Consider the following 21,464-nt stretch of genomic DNA (forward strand, 5'->3'; position numbering starts at 1 on the left):
GACCCTCATATATAGGGTTCACTTGAGGACCTGACCAGACTAAACTAGCCATGGGCCAAAATTGGACTGGACTGCATGAAGTTGGTTGTTTGGCAAGGGAGTGTTGCATGAACCTACCGAAAAATTGGTCTAGATTCCTAGACACCTAGTTTTAGTGTCTCTATCTTTGGAACTGGTTCATGAAACACTCACATAATGTTCGCACTCCTGTTAGGCTTGTTCATTGAACCTATTCTCACAGGAAAATGGACATATTTTCATAGGAAAACTGATCAAACTTTGAATGTTTCAATGAGATCAACCATGTTTTGTAATAAGAATTGAGACCTACAGGAGCTTCCGTTCCAAGTTCCAGAAATTTCAGGCTTTCGGTATATTGATTCACGAACTTGGCCATGTTCTCGACAAAAGCATGCATTGGTTGTACGCAAGATCAGGAACTCGGTCGCCCTGTTCCCTTCATGTATCAGTGTCGCAGAAACAACCTCCTGCCACTTACATCTAACTAAACTAGGACCAACAAGAAGCCTTGATCATGCATGCCTTCCGTGAGATGGACGGTCCAGATCTGACTGTGACTGACAAGCACCATTTATGTCAAGAAGGTGCGTCTTGCTTTTACCATGCACACTGTTCTGAGTACAAAGATTCTGCAACGCCACTATCCTTATTTGGCAGTAAGGTCAGATCATGTCTCCACAGAGAGAAAATGAAACATCAATTACAAACAACAGCCAGAACTTGATCTTCCACTTACATGTGGCAATGGTTGGTAGACACCCAAACGCTTGAACTTCTGTAAAAAATGAAAAAGTTTTGGCCCTTGTTTCTAGCTTTGCCTTTTCTGAGAAAAAGTTATAAAAGGAAGCTTGTGTTTAATATAAAAGGCTCCTTTTCTGATCATAATCACAAAAGAGTCTTATTTATGCTTCTGAGTTTCCTTATGCAGCTCGAAGATCACAACGCATAGTTATATAAGATCATATTTATACCTGTTCTTCAATGTTAATAAAAGTTGGTTCACCTTCATGAAAGAGAACAAAAGAAAGGACTGTTGTGGTCATTTCTCAGAGATTTTAACCCAAGTGGGCAGGTAATGGAAAGCCTCTAGCAATAAACTGAGAGACATGAGGCATGTTTTTAAAATATGCCAACAAGGAAGTATCTTGTAGAAATATATATTCCAAGGTAGGAAAGAAATGGAAGCCTGTTAGGGTTTGAAAGGATCTTTCTCTCTAGCCTCTTAGGAGAGGTTGTGATCCCCAGAACTGCATGGAACTCTTAAGTGAAATGATGATGCTTCTGCAATGAAGTAAAATTGAAGGATCATGTGCTTCAGCATTTATTATGTGTATGTAATCATCATGCACAAAGGAGCACCTTATTGCTAAAAAGAGAAAAAAAGGGGGCCAAATGGAAATGTTTTTAGAGGCCCAGAGCTTGGAATTGGGACATCTCGTGTCAAAGACAAAACGTGCAATTGTCCTGAAAAGACAACTCGAAGCCCATCCTTTTCATCAGATATTCTAAAGTACGGGAATCCAGTTTGATTAATAAGCTATCAGCATAATAAGGTCAGATATTAAATGCTGGGAAGATCACAAATGCACAAACATGCATCTTGAAAGCCAAGTTGTTGTTTCAGACATCTATTTATCTTTACTATTGGAAATATTGTTCCCTTGTTTTTCTAATGCACACAACCTAAATGCTGCTATCTTAATTGTCATCGTCACTATCTAATCTCTTTCCCTCTATTCTAACTCAGCAGGAAGTTAACAAACTAACTACCGTTCGGAAAAGAAGCTGGAAATCGCCGGAAATCCCTCTATTCTTCAGAGTCTTTTTTGGGCAGTGGGCCGCCTTTAGCTCACACGGTCAATTTCTAACTTGTTGACTTACCTCTAGATGGTGTATACGGATGTCGATATATCTGATTTGAATAGGATATCCGATTGATCTGATCTAAAAAAATTAGATATGAAAAAAGATTAATATCTGATTAAGAAATTAGATCGGATTGGAATTTAATAAATGACATCCAATCAAATTCGGATTTAATAAATGACATCCAATCATATTCAGATATACATAAAGATCTAGGGGTGGGTATCGGGCCGGGCCGGGCCGGGCCGGCCCTCTAAAACCCGGCCTGGGTTGGCCCGCCGGGCCTGAAACCCGGGCCCGAGCCCGGCCCGATATATTGCCGGGCCGGGTACCGGGCCTGGGCCACAGAAATCAGGCCCGGCCCAGCCCGTTTGGTGGATCCGACCCGCGCTCGACCGCTCGGGCGGTCGAGCGTCTCGTCCTAGCCCTCCACCACTCGCCTGCCGAACGGCAGGCGGGTGGTGGTTTTTCACCGGCAGGCCACCCAACTTCGTGGGTGGCTGCCAGCGGATGCCGCCAAGACTGCCGGCCATCGCGGCGGAGAGGGAGGGGAGCTGCGGGGCTGCGGTGGACGGAGGCGGAGAGGGAGAGGGAGGCGGAGAGGGAGAGGGAGACGGAGGCGGAGAGGGAGGGGAGCGAGCGGGGCTGTGGTGGACGGAGGCGGAGAGGGAGAGGGAAACGGGAGAGGGAGCAGAGGGAGAGGGAGAGGGAGACGGTAGGGAGAAGGAGCAGAGGGAGAGGGAAGGGAGAGGGAGCAGAGGGAGAAGGAGACGGAAGGGAGCATAAGGAGAGGGAGAAGGAGCAAAGGGAGAGGGAGACGGAAGGGAAAGGGAGACGAGCAGAGGGAGATGGAGAGCGAGCCGAGGGCTCAGGGCGGAGGCCGCCCGACCGCCCGAGGGCGGGAGTCGGGCCGGCCGGGCCGCCGTTGGGCCGCCCTTCCTGCCCAGGCCCGGCCCGGTTTGGTTATCGGGCCTGGCTGTCGGGCCCGGGTCCGGCCCGGGCCGGGATTTTCCCGGCCCAAACCCGGCCCGTACCGGGCCGGGCCGGGCCGGCCCGGCGATGGCCCGGCCCGACGCCCAGCCTTATAAAGATCCGGTCGGATTCGGATAGGATTCATTTTTAGATAAATATCATGTATATAATGCTATTAAATTTTAGAAATTAGCAAAACCCGATTCAAAATACGGATTCAGATATAAATATAAAAATCGGATTCCGGATTGAAAATGACATTTTTTTATTCGAATTGAATATGTGAATATCCAAAAAAGCAGATATGATTAAAGATATATTCAATCTAAATCCAATCTATTGACATCCCTAGTGGTGTCTGATGGTGTTCCTCTCCCTGCATCTAGATGGTGCCTCGAACATAACATCTTTCTTACGTTGAACTTCTTTGCATCTAGATGGTGCCTCGAACATAACATCTTTCTTATGTTGAACTTCTTTTCGAAGTGCAATGAGGCTATCAAACCATCTGTATTATGTTTTATGTTCCAAACACAAGAGGAAGAATTAAATTGTAGGGTTGAAGAGTCGAGGGGCATTTCTTTATACATGTAGTGCACAAGTTGCGGCGGCGGGAAGGATGGAACGGCCACAAGAAGATCAGCTCATTTTTAATATTGATGGATCTCGGAAGGATATATTAATATCTACTAAGAAGCCCTCTCCAAACAATTTTAATGTTGTACAAGTTAATGTTATTAGTCTAGGAGAGCATTTGCTGATGCACCAAAGAGGCAGTAGGGCAATGGGAGAACATAAAAAAGCCAACTTCTAATGGAGTGATGCGTAGGGCATTTCAGAAGGACCATAGCCCTCCTTTAGGACGGGTACTACTGTTCAAGAACAGCCATGGACGACCGCAGACTTGCCTTGTGTACCAACAAGATAAGGTGGAACACCACAACACAAGCAAGGAGGGACGTCCGCAGACTTGTCTTGCCTACAAACAACACAAGGAGGAACACCAGTAGTACCACAAGCAAGGATGGACGTCAGCAGACTCGCCTTTTTTCTGAAAAAATTCCAAACTGAAATTTTCACCTTTTTCCCATGTTATTTTTACGTTATTTTTGTTTGAACTTTAGAACATAAGTTAAATTATTTGCCTCCATTTCTATCATTACCAAAACATCATTTTTATGTTTTTAACAAGTTATTTTTATATTTTCTTACAAGTTTTAATTTATTTTATTTTTTTCCTAATCACACACATGCACTTACACACGCACCACCGCAATCACAACTTTCGTAAGAAATGCTTCTCTTGATATATTTGGCAATGTTTATTTACCAAAAAAACATGCTTACGATCAAGTAATTTATTGATTTACAGCTTCAAGAAAGGACAAACAATTGCCAAAACTATTTATCCTAAATGGATGACCAGTTTCAGGTGTTGTAAGTGTGGGATTGTCTAGGTCATTTAGTAACCACAATCGAAATATATAATAAAAAGAGTTATGTGAGCGAGTCAATAAACCTTCTAGAGTGTCATATATTTTAAACGATCTTTTTTGGTTTTATAGAACTGACAAAAAGAGAAACTTCGCAATTAGCAACAAACAAATCTGATTTTGATAGGCATATCGTTGCTTCAAATTGAATTGTTGCAAATGTTTAAATCCTCTCATTATTTTCACTAGAAAAACAGTTCAACATATGATTTTCAGTTATAGAGTGTCTTCATGCTCCACTGACACCCACCCAATATGTTCCAAGTACAAATACTCCAAATAAACAGAAAGGATTGGCTCTAAACTTCAAGTTGCAGGAGGTGTAAAGTTCACTCTCTGGGCATGCTTCTCTTGACGAGTCCGGGAATCAAAGGAGGAAGCAGAAGTTTCTGGCTGAGGGGCACTATGGATGCATAAATTTTTTTTAAGGGGCAGCCACATGTAAATAAAGATACGACTATGAGCTATCAATGTCGAAAATAATCAAGTTTTTATGGGCGGATGTGGGCAATTTGCCCACACTGCGTCCACCGCCGACGGCAATGACAAACTGTACTTGTGAGCAAACAAGGGGCATCCAAGATCTTATATCAGGACAACAAGAGTTATGAACATTGCGGCTGCTTGACCAAATGGTTGGAAAGTTGATTAGAAAGGAAAGGAAAGAGAGTCGCTGGTTTCTCTCGCCACGAAATGAAACGAAAATCCAATTCTCTCTCCAATAACAAAACAAAAGAACGATAAGGAAGCGCAGAAAAAGAAAGGTGGAAGATGGGTAGACAATGAATTGCACCTTGAGGTTGAAGGAGTAGAACACGGATTTTTTTTTTTTTTTACTGAATTTCTCCCAGATTTTCAGCTTTGACAAAAAAAAAAACCTGATAAAATCTTCGTCCGTTAAGGCCCTAAACAACATTTGTGAGCATACTATATATATATGGTTGAGTCAGGAAAGGAGACCAAGGGTTTCGTAATTGAAATATCATGTTTTATTTATCTGTCAATGCAGGAACAGCAAAACATAAAAACAAATTTACAGCCCAAAATTTCTCATCCCAGGCTCCAAGCTACTAATTTCCCGCTTTCTCCATGTTTTCCACATTGGGCATGTCCCTCATCTGCAACACAAACCCGTTGTCCGCCACAAGTTAGAGAAAGTAATAGCATAGTTCTTGCAAAGTCACTAAAACCAGCCCCAACACCATCTGGAAGGCTAAAATACTGAGCGAAACTTTCTTAGAAATCAAAAAGAGCGCAGTGGTGGATAAATACAAGTCCAAACTAGAGACACAAATATGTAGCAAATAAACTGAATTACCAGTACTTTGTGTTTTCTGGTTCTCCCTTCTGAGAGAGAAAGAATTGCATCAGCAACAAGAACAGGAAAAAAGGAAGACGGCGATGCGGAGAAGAGGAGTAGGGCAGGAAGAAACTAGTTCAGAACACTGGGTTTAGCATTGACAAAGATGGTTTGCCAACCTACTGAATCAGGGTATGACATGAACAGCCTCACATATTCAGCAATTAAATTGAACAGCCTCACATGATTTTTTTTCCTTTACCTGGCCCAGAGCCATGGGGGCAAGTATGACCAAGAAGATAGAAACCCATAAGTTAGACTCTGAAAAACGCTATACCTATAAGGCTATATGTATGATTCTACAAGTCTTTAAATTCACATGAACAGCCTCACATATTCAGTAATTAAATTGGATAGCAGGATGGATGCATATAACCAGCATACCTCTAAGTTGCTCAGACAACATTTTGTGTCTTCTTGTTGCTGCAGCAAGCTGCCCCTCAGTTCCTCAAATTCCTGCATTGTTAAAAATTGCTGAGGTGGAAGACAAGCATGTGATGTTGCAAACATAAGATAGGATTCGGTTATTTACCGATCTCAATTGTTCAACTTCAACATTGAGGGTTTTTTTCAGTCCAGATAACTCCTGATCATAAATTGAGAAGCTATCGAATTAGGATTCCTAAAATAACAGCAAGAAAGGTAAAGAAAATGTAAAAGAAAAAGTAAAATAGGCAATCAGTAAACACACTAAATGTTTGATAGCTAAGGAAATATGTCTGGCCATATAGACAGATTCATCAAATATGATCACTTCAATCACAATTTTTTCTTTATGTTCAGTCATGTCTTTTTAATCATCAATTGTATCAAACCTTTGTAGGCCAATGCAGGGTAAGGTTTTGCTGGGAAGCTACCCCGAGCAGCTTCTGAAACACCAGCATCGCATGTAACAAGGTAATTAGCTCTAAGAATATCCATATGTCATGCTTCAAATCTTTATTTGAATATATGTGGATCTTCATAATGCAGAACTACATATAAAAAAGAACCAAGTTGCAGCACTCATCTAAACATATGATTCATTAAAAATAATGTTTGCACACACACACAAACACACACACACACACACATATATATATATATATATATAGCCAGTTGATACATGGAGAAATTTATAGCTTTATACCTTTTGTAATACTCACTAACCAAGAAACAGACATAAAAAGGCTCTTGGTTCAAGTTTTCGTTTGAAGTAGTCCCTAAAATGAGGAAAACATGGAGGTGCAAAAGGTGCAGAAATATAACTTTCCTTTCTGAATAAAAAACTTCTCATAAGGTGTCATCATCTTGAGAAACTTGATAGGAGCCCCATTCGAAATCCAATTGGCTGAAAAGAAACTCTGAACTCAATATTAGAAGGGACCCAAGCTTCACTACTTTGACAGCATCTTTCAAGTTTCAACTCGCCCATATAGTTCAAGCATTTTGGGAAAACAGAGAATACGATTAAAATTTCATTTTCTTTGAGATATTGCTGGAAAATATACACGTGAACTTTGTCTCACCATCAGTTTGGAAGATTTTACTGTTGCTTTCAAGTTGGTTTTTCACAAGTTGAAGTACGTGAAAAGCTTGTGTTTGAACTTGAGAGGGATATGTGTTGAGTACAAAGATCAACAATGAAGGCACAAAAACATATCTTGGAATGAGGTAATTGAGGGTGGTTCCCACATATACCAGTGCATTTAAGAATATCATTTATGCATTCAGAATTTCAGATGGAAACAAGGACAATGTTTTACCATACTCATGCTGAACGAAAAACATAATGAGAACAAAGTAATGGAAGTAAGCTTATTTTTGCTAAAATAAACAGCCGTGTCCAATCCGATGCGACTCAAATCACGATGTCATATGATGCAATCTACAAGTTGATGCCAAATTGAGAAAAGAACTGGTAAAGTGATGGTGGTTCAAGACCATAAAGACCAGCCTTCCTATGCTCCATAGAATAATTCTGAATCTAAAGTTAGTTGGCTAACTGAAAAAGAAGAAATATTTTTCTTTATTCCAGGTACCACAATCACACCGACGCAGCTGAATGGCCATTACCAACAACAGATAGGTTGTGCCGAGATAAGTGATTTTTAATTTTCCAGCCTCTTCGCCTGACTTTCCACGGTTTCTCTTCCAGGTATGCACAGAAAGAGGAAAAACATGCATAATAATTTCATGATATTGCCCACAAGTCAAAGACTCAAATACAAAACCAGTCGAACATTTTGATTGATAATAATTTGAATCGGTAACAGATAGTGATCCATTAAGGTGGCATGACAATGGTCGGAGCAGAAGAAAAATTTTCTGAGAGCTAAACTTCACATAGAACTTACAAATAGCTCATTCATTTGCTAAAACTAAGAGCACTATCCATGACAGCAGTTACGGAGATCTTCTCTTCATAATGGTATTTAGAAATTGAAAGCAAACAAAGATCAACTAGAACAAGACAGAAACCTTACCTCCCGATAGGTGCTAACTTGCGTATCAAGCTTCAATCTCCACTCCTGCAAATCCTGTATTCCGTTGGAAGACAGACTACAGTTAGAAGAAAAAAAATTCCTTAACTTGAGAGGAGAAAATGAAGGCTAAGCCACTTATGGAGCCGCATCGATGACCACAGGCTGATTTGGAAATCCTTGCCTTCTTCAAACCTTGAATCCGACTTAATAATTCCGCCTTCGACTCGTTCAGTTCCTTCCTCAAACGCACACGTAAAATGAACATAATCAGAAAACAAATAATCATCGAGGTCTTTTCTCTCTTTCGTTACACAGTTACTGAAACTGACAACGTAGCTTCGAGGTATACCGCTATTTTCGAGCTAATTGGTGGCAGATTCTCGTTCTTCTGCATAATGGGGATCACGAAACCAGGGAAACCAATATAGGAGAAGACAATATTAAATCAAACACAGACCATGAGAAGCCACTACTGAACAAAACATGAACAAATCAACAAAATAAAGAGATCCCAACTCCGTTATCACCCGAAATATGAGAGAGAGTATTACCGACGGAAGAGGCAGAGCAGAAATGGAATGCATAGCTGCACTGTAGGCGTCTGCCATCGACGAAAAGAGCGAGCGAGAGGGAGGGATCGAAGTCGATGAAGCTACTTCGGAACATAGTTTAATATGCATCCAATGATGGAAAGCAGGCAGAAAAGTAAATTACATTAAATAATTACAAATAACAATAAATGACGAATAAAAGCAGGCTCCGGCGAAAAATTCAAAGCACAAGAACCACCCACCCAGGAGAGGGAGCGCCTATCCGACGGTCACGCGGACAATTAATTCAAAAAAGGAAAAATAATGGACGGTCCAGATTACCGTTTAGGCCGCGAAGGCGCGCGATTCAAAAACGAGTGGGACGTGGAGCGGGTCGCTTGTGGATCCGTTCTGGCCCTCCATCCTACTGCCACTATGAATAGCCAGGTAAGATGAATCGGGGTCTAAAAAACCCGAGACGGGGATCAATGGGCCAGATCTGAAGAACACGTACCCTTTTATTGTAAACAAATTATTGGGTGTTCATATATTCGGACCGATATTTAGATGAAAATGAAAAAAAATTTATACTATCCGAATCGGACTTGTAAATTCATGATACGTTGAGAGTTGATTATAAATATTGGATACAAGAATAATCAAGGGGTCAGATTAATGCTTGTTACTTGTTATTTGGTAAGATACTTATTTGGAAAGCGGAATTAGAATCCAAATCTCATTGGATGCCATTTTTTAAATCCAAATTGACTGATTTATCAATCGAAGGTTGGCCCTGTTTTTTTTCCATGCCGGACTTTGAGAAGCGTAGTTGCAAGTCGGTTGTAACCTCCTCCTCAATTGCAAATTCAAAAATTTGTAGCCGTTGGCAGAAGCATCTGGACTTTGAAGCAGTGGCTAGGCTTACTCAAATGGCTTGTGATACAACACATATGAATGCCACGGTTAGAAAAGCCCAAACAGATGATATCCGTTAAGTGGCGTTTGACAGCAGAAAGTTTTTGTGATGAAAAGTTTTTCCTTGAAACGCTGCAAGAAATTTTTTTCAAGGTGCCCATGAGTTGAACTTTGAGTTGTCTAAATACATGGAAATCGTTGCCAAGTCATCGTCCATTGATTTAGTCGCTTCATAACAAGTACCACAAATGCTTCTGACAACATTGTAAATATATTCACGTAAAGTAGCTCATTTTGCAAATGAATATGTCTAGCGCACAAAAAATGTCAATATCTGCACCCTATTTGGATCAAGTTTTTCTAAAAATTACGTTCATCATTTTTGAGATACCAATAGCAGCTGAACTTGTAAAACATAGACTCACTCTCTGATAGATGGAAAGGGGACAAAAGTAGACAGTCATCCAAACTAACGACGCTTCCTTGTGCTCGAGTTTAGCTCTTTGTGGTGCAGTTTATCAGGTTCAATCTCGTGAACCATGAGGATGAGGATGAGCTAAACAAGCACGGGTCCGGTTAGTTGAATTTGAGACGTCGATAAAAAAGTAGAAAAGCCTGTTCTACACTATGAATGCTAGGTCCAACCAGTTGCATCTTAGAATGCCAATTTCATTTTATAAAGGCTGTTAATCTATGCAACAGCCTGAGCTTTTGGTTCTATGAGGGACATCTTACCTTTCCAATTTCAGGAACTTCGGTAGACATTTCCAGAGAGAATTACTCATATAGTGCAGATGGTTAATGCAACATATGGATAGCAGAAAAGGTAAGTTTGCACAACAGACCTACGGTGGTTTTAAAACATTAAGTGCTGCAAGAAAACAAATCAATTTAAGACTTACAAGCCATGAAATGAAATTTTAGTACCTAATGCAGTACCGAGAATACCAGCATCCTGTCTCGGGCATTTGACCCACAATCTGCCTCCCATGTGACAAGCACCAGAGCTGGTGGCCCAACCCATAATCAACCAAATGGAAGTTACGAGTAACTAACCGTTTAGAGCTGGCACAGGATATCTCAATTATTCATCTGCACATATTTTCTGCTTAGTCAACCATAAGAATCACAATTTCATGGATTTTGAGATGCGAAAACTAGCTTTGACAGGAAAAGAAAACTAATTTTAGATGACGCAGGCCCTGTCGGGCAGTCATGTCTTTTGGCAGACTGGGTGGACTCTCCCATCATGCTGCTCTTTGCCAGACAGAAGTTTGTCTGTCCCTAACAGAAATCAAATTCGTGTTGTGATCGGAGGGACTTCAGGACATTTTAACACTTGCCTGACCAACTGGCTAACATGATGGAGGCTTCTCATGCCAGATATGCGCTTGACTTAATTAACAGAACTATAAACATTTGCAAAATCAACAACAAAGTTAGCTTGCTCAACGTATCCTTCAGAAAGAGAAATGGCCTTCCAAGCTATAGGTTTGTATAATCCCCAGAAGATGGTAACCAGGCCCCACAAAAACTTACAAAGAACACAAGAATGGCAGCATTCATCAATTTTTATTGGACAGTTTGGAGAAAGAAGAGCTCGAAAAGACATGTTTGACTAACAACATTACTGCTCAACTTCCACCATGACCATCCTTTTCCTCCTTTTCTTTGCGTTTAGCAGCTCTCAGTTGACGCTGCTCTTCCTTATAAATGGAATTTCTCCGGCGAAACTGCAAGAATGATTTACAAGCAGATCATTAAGCAAGAAAAAGACAGGACAATGCCACATCAGACATGTAACTTACTGGCAAGTCAGTGCCAACTAGCTTCTCAGTAGTACTAACGCATAGAATGGAGCGTAAAACTTCAGAATGCAAATTAACATAGCACCATATAATGTCTCATGTACCATCGAAAGACTTGAGCAACGGAATCTTTAAACTGGTTCAACAAAAACAGTAGTAGCTTATATCTTGCATTATTCTTGTAAGGATAAAATAAATAACCATAGATGCATAGAACTCAAGAAAAAGACACTAGCTGCTAAATATGTATATGAATGATGGCCTCCACAACATTGACTTAATTGCGTAAGTCAGCTAGGTGCAACAACCTACAATATGAAAATCACAATACCTGAGCTGTTAAGAGCATAAAGAATTAGAAAATATGATACTACAATATAGGACATTCAGCCAGTCATCCTATAACAAGTTGAGGAATAAATCCTCAAGATGAACCATGACTAACATCTCCTGTTCTCCACTGCCATTTTATCCAATCAGCAGGTTATAATGTTGGCTTCTCAACATCCAGACCATGGAGGATCACATCAATGCAAAATCAATAAGACAGCACAAGCTCATTACCTTTATTTACCAATTCAAGTCAACTCCACGGCATGTAAATGTATCTCCTGAACTAGGGGACAACAGGCTTGAGGTTTATAATTTTGCATCATTCAACTTTGAAATTTCAGCAGTTAGCCTTCTGTCCCATCCTCAAGTTGTGCCCTTTCAAGTAATCTCAGCTACTAAACTTTCCAATTTCTAAAAACAGCGACACCTAACCTAATAACTCTGATTTACCATGTTCACAGTATTAATAATTGTGATCGTCACAGTAACCTACACTTTGTCACAAATGCTAACTTTACTACACTGGAGTTCACAGGCATGCAAAACATAATGAAATCATTAATTTCTATTATTCAATGATACACCTTCCTATTGATTATCCCTTTGACGTACTTGTCATAGCCAAGTCATGAGTATTTCTGCACCAACCAAGTCATGAGAAATTGCACAATTTTTTATTTCTTATATTTGCATCTGACATTCTCCCATCAACAGCCAGGTTCCTTGATAACATATTCACATATCCAACTGGCGCAGCCTTCAGGGTTTTTCCATTGCATATGATGTATAGTCAATCTACTCATCAAAAAGAAAGTTAGGAGAGAAATCCCCCCACACGTTACCAATCAGAGACAAACATAGGCCCCCAATCAAAATACTGCAAATTTTCCATCAGACTGTCAAACCTGACTTCCAATTTGACATGGAGTCTTCTGCTTTACACAATTATCTTTCTGGATGACATTTAGATATGACAACTCAACCTCATAGTCACCAGATGTGGTGCATTTTATTCATAATTTTTTACAATAGGAACACAATTTTCATGTAAGCTTTATCCATCCTTGACGAGCTTGATCCCAATCTAATAAGTAATAACCTTCGCCTACCTTTTGCAGAACACAAATATGATTGCTTTTTTTTTTTCCAAAAAAATGTGAAAAGGATGGGAAAATAAAAACAAAAAACAAAAAGGGGGAATATCGTGATATTTGAAAAAAAAAACGAAAAATGAAATATTATGATCTTAATGTGTTTATTGTTTTTTAAGAAAAACTTTAATGTAATTTATTTTTTTATTTTTATTTTAATAGTACTAACTCTCTTGGACCTTGATAGATGTTTTTGTGGAAACTTAGTAGAATTTTCAAACTTTCATATTTATTCTATTTTTCCTATTTTTGTTTTTAATCCTGCATATGTTTCGAGAGAAATAAAATTTCCTTTTAATACCTGAAACAATGGTCATCAATAAAACCCAAGAACTATATTTGAGACCATGATCTTAAGCATCCATTAATACCTTTTTCATCTATGCTGCAGCTAATTACCACTCAATCATCAACTCCACTGCCCTATTCTTGACCTGCTTTCTCCATATAGAATTCTTATTTCTTCTAGTTGGACCCAAAGATCTTCCTACAATTTTTCTTTTCCCTACTAAAAATTAAAAACTGCATCTAAAATTGCTTACTCCAAATAATCTGGTCAAAGTTAAACCCTTCCAGCATTTCATCATCATTGTTTAACCATCTCTTAACTTGCTTATACATAACCTGGTCCATTTTTAACTTCCTCATTTTTTAAGCACTGCTAAGTTCACATTTGGCTAGAAATGTCATTTGACTTCGAAACATTCATGTGGCTCCAAACTCTATGTCACACGGGTACTCCTCTTAAGGAGGAGTACCCGCACGGTACGGGTACGGTACCGGTATGGGTACCGGTACGCCCGTGGGTGCGCCTTTAGTGCGGTCAACACGGTATCGGGTACGGTCAACGTACCTGGGTTCAATTTCGTCCAATTTCAAACTCGGTCAACTTTGACCGAGTCCATAGTTGTCCATTTTTTATTTTGATGATTTTAAGTTTTTAAGTTTTAACGTTTTAAATATCATGTAACGTTAAAATGGTTGAAAACCCTAAACCCCAAAGACGTCTTCTTCCTCCTTCAACACATTTCTCACTGACTGCAGCAATCTCTTTGGCGACCGACAACTACAGTGGATGAATGGCAGCGACCGGCAGTGACCGGCGACGGTATTTTGCTTATTTTTTATGAATCCTCTCGACTGACACTTGTGTTTTCGACGGTCGGCGGCAACTTGTTCCTCCGGCGGCGATTACAACCATACGTTCGGTAGTTTTTCCGATAGCTTTTTCTGGTTCTTCAAATCCCATCTTACAGTCCCTTTCTTTGTTTTATTAACCTATTGTATGTCGTTTTGATTTCGTTTTTACGTTTTTTTGTTTTCTTGTTGTTCGTTTAAAATTTTTAACGATGCATCTTAATTTGGTCTGTCTTCTGAATAAGTGAATGTTCTATGGACCGTTTTTATTTGTTTTCTGTTTCTGTTTTCTTGGTTTCGGTCGTCAAGACTCTGCCAGACAGCCACTCAAGGCTCATGAGTGCTGCTAAGCCTGCTATAAATACACTTAGAACAGAAAAATAGCATTATAGGCTATAATGCTATGTTTCTGTTCCAACTGTTATGTTTTTTTATCATTAAAATGATTAAATCGGTAATTTCTGCCTGCAGCCTGCACCTACTTTTACTGTTTTACAGTTTTACTTGTTTAGCATGTTCTGTTTACCTGTTTAGCATTTCCTCTTTAACCATGGCTTGAGTTGTGACTTGTTTATCAAGAAAGCTGAAATATTTGTATGTTAATTACTTCTACACTGTGTTTTGGATCATGATTTATGAATATGCTATTCTGTTTGTAATTTTTTGATATATATATACGTGTGAATATGTTATTTTGTTTGAAATCTTTTGATATATATATATATATATATATATATATATATATATATATATGGCCGCATGTGTGTACGGCCGTACCCCCGCACTCAAATTTTTTGAAAATGGTCCGTACCAGTACCCGTACCCGTACCTATGTGACATAGTCCAAACTAAATGTCCTTTCATTTGCGAGGAGGTCAAATAGATAAGGAGGATGAAGCAGTGCTGCAGTTTATAGGAACCTACCCAAAAATAGGTAAAAACTGATGGGATATCACTTTGTAACATTATTATCAGAGACTGTAGGTACCACCGTTCCTTGATTTATGACTGTCATGGCTTGTGAGGTATCAAGTTTCTGGCCCTAGATATGTAACTGTCAAGCACACAGCAGCACAAAGGCTAAAAAAGATATGTTTGCTCATCACAATCAGCTCATGTGCAAGCTTCGTCTGTACAACAAAACAAATGATGCTTGGTTTTATGATATCTTCAGTCTATGCTAATCTTCACCATGAAATATCTTTTGAATAAGATATAGGATGACCAATGGAGGATCAGTTACATCACCTAGATTTCCAAAGACAATCCAGCAAGGCTCACGCTGGCACATTTAGCAGCGTATAAGAAATCTATGCTTTGTGTTGTCCTCAAGATAACTTTGCATGTATGGTGGTTTGATTTTCCATTGATTAAACTTACAACATATGAATGAACTAACTAATTAATATTGCAGTTTCCTCTTTGAATTTTTATATAAAATAAAAAAATTTGAGAGAATGAGAACAACAATCAACATGATCAATGTTGGGAATCAATTTTGAATTGTTGATTTCTAGGTGCACACGTGCATGCTTAACAAAGAAGGCCTCAGTGAGAATTTTTCTAGTCTAACTTGAAGAAAAAAAGGAAAACAAAATAGCAAGCCATCACTTGGTTAGAAACTGGGTAAGAGCTATGATAAACTTTCACTTGCCATCATGAACAACCGTCCAGACATATGCTGCTGCATAGAATTAGTCCTGTCGATGTGGTATCTACAACTATGCTAAAGGGAGGACTACTATGAATTGATTTAGGTCAGCTGCAGAGGTTTTAAGTGCGTTCTGCCATTCTCTGGTATGTCAACCACAACTAAACATATACCCTAACCATATTTTCCTTCAGCAGACTGATTAATAAATAATATGTTCTTTGTTACTCATATCATGATTTTCTCGTGCAACTTAGTAGAAACACCCAACAACATTTTGTGTGAAACATAGACTAGGTAAATAAGCAAATGCCAGTACTTTAGAGATAGAGCTAAACTTAGTGTTCTGTAAATTCAAGGAACTCAACGATCATACAATGAAGTAGTTTCCTTCAAAGCAAAAAGGCAACCATTTCTTTTATCTTCAGAATCTACCACCTAGTCCCAACCATCAGAAAGCCATGTTTGACGCATATAGAGGAAGTTGAAAAATCTATCTTTCATATTATCTAAGCCATGCATCTAATATCAACCAAAAAAAAGAACATCCATTACCCATTTCTTGTACGCTGGAATTTTAAGTGTTAAATGAAAAAGCAATCCCAAAATAGACCCAATTAAAGCAGTGATAATCATCATAATCTCCACACAAAATGTTTCTAGGAACTACCTATACTTACCTACAATGTTGTAAAAGGTGTAGCGTAATGCGTATTGGTCGGGCCGACCTATACGCCGTATCGTAACGTATCACAAACGTAGCGTAGCGTATCGTAAAATTAATGAAAAAATCATAAAAAATCCGAAAAAATAAACAAAAAAATCAGAAATCAAGAAAAATGTATTCAATATAAAAAATATCATCATACATAAGGAACATTCATATGTATCAACAAACATTCAAAAATAAGAACTCAGAGATTCAAAATACCAATTTTAAACTTGAAAATTTTACAGAATCTTAGGGCTTAGAGTCTTAGGACTTGGAGTCTTAGTACTTAGATTACATCACAATTTCATAAGTTCAAAGCATATAGTTATCATCTTTCATGATTCTACGATAATATCTCCCAAATCAATGAATCCTCAGTGATTTTTTATGAAAATTGGCAAAATCTCTCCCTTCCACGTCTCTTGAAGTCTTTAGACAGAAAAAGGGAGAGAGGAAAGAGTGTTTAAACTTTAAAACATAACGCAAAAGGGGGCCGTTGGGCCCCTTTTTTGTGTTTTTCTCCATATCGTATGTTACGGGAGTGTATCACATGTATAGTACGATATGGGCGATATGCTTACAATACACGAGCGTATCGTAAGCATACCGTATAGGTTTTCTAAACCTATACGGTACGTATCATACGATATAGATAACATTGCTTACCTAAATAATAATTAGAATGTGAACGAAGGAAGAAGTGTCAGCAGGCCAATGTATGCTCCGGTTACATAGTAGATGGAAGAAAAGTACCATATGCATGAAAGAACGCAATTCCCAAATCACAATAATGATACCACCATAATCCAACAATAAAAATGGTCACGTAAAATAAACACATCACTTCTTTTCAACTCACAGAACAACCAGCGGTTCTAGTCTCAACATGCTTTCATGTCCAACCAATCACCATAACCTATTCCATTATGCTAAACACGTTTGGAATACTGTCCGATAAATTGTATTGATTGTTTAAACAACCCTGCTGAAGAAAAACTTACTAATTACTAAGTTAATGCACAGAGAAGTCCACTGACTGATTAAAACCACCAAGCGTCTACATCATAGTTGAATCAAGTTAACGCTAAGCTGCGAAAACTTAATGTGCCAAGGAAACCTAGAAGTTGTCCCAAAGTACACCTACAGTCAACGCTAGGGGATGCCAAGTCCTAATGTTAAGCTATGTCATCTAATTCAAGTCATTGATGTAGGAAGCTATGGTAATTGAACGGCAAATTTCGGAACGAATCAATACCAGAATTCACCAACTTAATTAATTGTTCAACCACGAAATGCACAGTGATGGATGGAACAAATGGAGGGGGAGGGACACGAGATACTTAACGGAAGAAGAAAAGGAAACGCATATAAAATTAATCAAGAAACGAGAAAAATGCCACTAACAAATCAAATCCGACCAAACACTTAGTTCCAAATAGGCGGCCCGCCAAGATCAAGGCGAGCGGTGGATATTAAAGGGGAGAAAGATATTAACCAAATTATGAACAGAAGATCATGGAGGAAGGGAATGGGGGAAGGCACGAATAGGGAAGTATTGATGGATTGGGGAGATTTTACCTCCTTGCCATGGTGGAGGCACTCAAGGTAGTCTTCGCGGAGCAGGGCACAATCCTTCGGCTCTCTGCAATGAGACATGCACTCACTGAACTCCGTCCAGAAATCGAAGCACCGACCCTTGTTCCCGTTGATCCCCCAACCAGACGCCATTCCTACTCTCTTTCTCTCTCTTCCTTCTCAGTCGCTCTTTCCTCCGACTTAGCGACGGGTACCGGGTACATATCGGATCGTAGTTAAATGGGATCCGAAACATAGGTTTTTCTTTTTCTATTCAACTGCAACTTAATAGAGATAGTTGATCAATACTACTCTTCCTTGATTACGCTTGTCAAATTTTACCTTTAAAACAAATTCACTATTTTACTGTTCTAGTCATACTTGTAGCTAATTATAAGCTTATTTAGAAAAAAAAATGTTTATATGTGTTGAACATTCTTATCTATTTTCTGAAAAAGTTCAAAATTTTTAATTAATTTAACTTTCACTCGAAATACTCAAGCAAAAGAATGGGAATGAACAACGTATTTCCTACTTGTAATATGCAATTTCTCTTAATCTCTTTATTTCCAAATCTCTCTCTCTCTCTCTTTCTCCTTAACTAGAGCCGATAAAATGGGAATGCATATCAAAATTGGAGGACAAAACGTCCCCTAGATACAAAAATTGGGGACAAGAAGTCCCCTAGTTACAGTAACAAACCGCAATACAAAAGCAAAAGAGTAAGTATAAATACAACGTACAGAAAAACAAAAAAATGGGTAAAAAAAGAATGGAAGGACGAACCGACATCATCTCCCAGTCGCAGAAAAAGGACGACGTCGCAGCTGAATGGCAAAATGAACATCTCCCTGCACAAGCCGAGCCACAGACTCCGACGAAGAGAAGGTGCCCCTGAAGACCTTGTTGTTGCGCTCTCTCCTTAACTAAAGGGTTCTTGGTATATATATATATATATATATATATATATATATATAGGAAAGTTGGTAAAAACCAGACCACATGATCCCTCTCATTAATAACTCTAGCTCAAACTTCTTAAGCAGCTTCATGAAATTCTTATCTTAGACTTCGGATATGATACTGACAATGAGTTGTTGAGCCCTTTGGCTATCAAATGCCCCTTAACATGCCAATTAAGGATGCGATATTGCATATTATGTCGAAACTAATACCATTAAGGTAATACCAACAATGAAATATATCTCTGGGTTTCATGAACTAATTAAGGACGCGTCTCTACTTGAAGGAGTGTTGGTGCCAAACGAAGAAAACTCACTTCAAGATATATAAAAGGGCTCCATGCATGGTTAAGGGTTTCACAATGAGTTTGGTATGATTGATACTGCAGCTCACCGATCTCTCTCTAGTAAATCAAATCGCAGAAACAACAAAATCCCTGGAAATCTTTTCAAGATGAATGGAGGCAAGTTACAGATGGCTGGCTTTCAACATGCAGGAATTCAGAATTTGTCAAAAAAAGGAAAAGGATTTAATGTTGCCCATGTCTAAGAAGGAAGCAAGATCTGATAAAAATGAGACTAACAAAAAGAAGTAACATAAGTAAAGAATAATGAGGAAAAGAAAACGTGTACGGACAAGCTTCCGCTTCCATATAGGGGCCAACTTTAGCATACGACCATCTCAAGAAGCTTTCTTACATTTTTTCAATTCATCAACACTGATGGCCGCAATTTCTTCAAAATTGTAAAACAAGTGCCTAATTTTATCTAATCATATGTTTTAACTTAGATTTACAATCTTAGTTACTTTGTCATAAACTGCATAAAGTTTTTTACACTTTGTGCTAACTTAGATAAGGGTTACAACATTAAAAGGATGACACAAAGAGCTAGTTTGCAACGTGAAATGAATTAGGAAATTCAAAGTTGTGGGGCTTGCTTTTAGGTTGAAAGGAAAAAGACCAGTTGTTTTCTCTTTCTCTTTCATTTGGTTATACCGAAGATCTTTGTCACTTCATCAAGTAATTCGTTAGGAAGTAGGTGATCTTCAACTTATTCAAAGACAAAAGAGGGAGGGATGACCAATTAAAAATTTAGAAGCAGGAAGTAAATATACATGGAAATCAGCAAGTTAGCAACCAATAATATTTGTCACAACTGTTGAACATCTATAACATGGAAAATTCCAATTATGTTTTGATAAGATATCTCAAGCCAAAACAGACCAACATGTCTTGCTAGCTGATTACATAACTTGTTCAAGGTGCAAATAGCGAAATAATCTTAAGAAATAATGGAGCAAGATTAAGTTCATCTAAGCCACTAACAAGAGTTGTTCAAGATTGCGAACTTGGTCACATTGTACATGAGAATCAAATCAGCACACCGTCACCACCAGCTGCAAGAGGTTCAGCTCTAACTTGTTAGAGGATTAGACTCGAGAGCTTCAAGCCAAATCTAGCTAAGGGAATGCATCTCTCGAGCATGTATTATCTGGTAAGGCGGGGTTGATATGCTTAATTAACCTGATCAACTTTTCTAATGAAGAAGAAAGAAACAAATCTACCCTTAAGTACCACAAAATTGTTAATATTTTGGAAATCATGTGACTGATGGTATGAATGACACATATATATAAGTTCAATCCTGATCTAATGGACAGTGGGTCCAATGATTTTTTTTTTTTTTTTTGGATGGGATTTGCACATCTAGTCATGAATATCACAGTGCAAAGGAACATGTGGACTTATTCCTGCTGTCGGTGTTAACAAATCAAGCACTAATCTTTATATACATATATCATGAGATAACATATGCACGTGAGATTTAAAGAAATAACTTAGTTAATAGACTAAGAAGTCTACATCGATCACAAGATTGGATTAATTGGGCATATTTAAGGATGGCATTGATGCCCATTATTGAGGGGGGACTTATGCTCAAAATGGAACGTACTCTTGCTAATTAAATGTATTTGTTGTCACGCAAGCATTGAAACTATATACCTTGATTCAATTATGCACGTATTTTTGAGAAAGTCTGGCATGACTTTATGTGGAAACACAATGGAAACCGAGCCATGTACCCTTTTTGCTTTGAACAATGAGTGAGTTTTCTTTTTTTTTTTTTTTCTTCAAAAAGAAAAAGATTTTATAAAGGTACAAATACCTTGATAGCGACTATCATTAAAAGGAAGATTCCACCTTCTAACTCCTCACAGCCTGTGATGCGATTCCCTCCTCCGTAATATATTGCAATAAACCATAAATAAGTGTATTTGAATTGATATTTTAAAGTGCATGAGAGACAGAGGGATGGGGGGCCGGAGATACGATGGGTTGTCTGGAAGAGAGATTCCCATGCAAACATGGAGACCCCACGATCGAAGGGATTCTCCCTTAAATTGGGCAATAGCTTTTGCGCCTGGCAAAAAGTTGGTCGGATGGGATCCACTCCAAAAATTCCTCATTACTTTTTTGTTGGGAGAAAGAGATCCAAGTCGCGGGTTGCCC

At 38.8% G+C, this 21,464-nt stretch overlaps 2 protein-coding genes across 3 annotated transcripts; both read right to left on the minus strand.

Annotated features, from left to right (window-relative positions):
• Window positions 1-5,318: 5,318 nt before the first annotated feature.
• LOC116254793 (uncharacterized) lies at window positions 5,319-9,173 on the minus strand. Of its 2 annotated transcripts, XM_031630370.2 has the most exons (7): window positions 8,729-8,971; window positions 8,527-8,565; window positions 8,359-8,412; window positions 8,178-8,231; window positions 6,245-6,298; window positions 6,097-6,168; window positions 5,319-5,470 (listed from the first exon to the last, which is right to left on the minus strand). In XM_031630370.2, the coding sequence occupies exons 1-7, from the start codon at window positions 8,855-8,857 to the stop codon at window positions 5,423-5,425; spliced, it is 450 nt and encodes a 149-aa protein (XP_031486230.1). In that variant the 5' UTR covers window positions 8,858-8,971; the 3' UTR covers window positions 5,319-5,422. The 2 variants fall into 2 exon arrangements, with proteins under 2 accessions (XP_031486230.1, XP_049933933.1); XM_050077976.1 differs by lacking the exon at window positions 8,527-8,565 and having other exon boundaries at window positions 8,729-9,173.
• A 1,845-nt stretch (window positions 9,174-11,018) lies between these two features.
• Window positions 11,019-18,200, minus strand: LOC116254703 (NADH dehydrogenase [ubiquinone] iron-sulfur protein 5-B). The gene is made up of 2 exons (XM_031630246.2): window positions 17,993-18,200; window positions 11,019-11,355 (listed from the first exon to the last, which is right to left on the minus strand). The coding sequence occupies exons 1-2, from the start codon at window positions 18,140-18,142 to the stop codon at window positions 11,257-11,259; spliced, it is 249 nt and encodes an 82-aa protein (XP_031486106.1). The 5' UTR covers window positions 18,143-18,200; the 3' UTR covers window positions 11,019-11,256.
• Between the last annotated feature and the right edge of the window lie 3,264 nt (window positions 18,201-21,464).

Source organism: Nymphaea colorata, chromosome 5, assembly GCF_008831285.2.
Source record: "Nymphaea colorata isolate Beijing-Zhang1983 chromosome 5, ASM883128v2, whole genome shotgun sequence".
In the NCBI taxonomy this organism is placed as follows: Eukaryota; Viridiplantae; Streptophyta; class Magnoliopsida; order Nymphaeales; family Nymphaeaceae; genus Nymphaea; species Nymphaea colorata.

What these genes read in the sequence shown, in the direction of transcription:
- LOC116254793 (XM_031630370.2), bottom strand. Translation starts at nt 8,857, where the DNA reads ATGCATATTAAACTATGTTCCGAAGTAGCTTCATCGACTTCGATCCCT. An exon ending in CAATTAGCTCGAAAATAGCG is followed by an intron (nt 8,413 to 8,526) that starts GTATACCTCGAA and finishes CGTTTGAGGAAG; the next exon opens with GAACTGAACGAGTCGAAGGC. An exon ending in GGATTCAAGGTTTGAAGAAG is followed by an intron (nt 8,232 to 8,358) that starts GCAAGGATTTCC and finishes AACGGAATACAG; the next exon opens with GATTTGCAGGAGTGGAGATT.
- LOC116254703 (XM_031630246.2), bottom strand. Translation starts at nt 18,142, where the DNA reads ATGGCGTCTGGTTGGGGGATCAACGGGAACAAGGGTCGGTGCTTCGAT. An exon ending in GCCTCCACCATGGCAAGGAG is followed by an intron (nt 11,356 to 17,992) that starts GTAAAATCTCCC and finishes TCATTCTTGCAG; the next exon opens with TTTCGCCGGAGAAATTCCAT.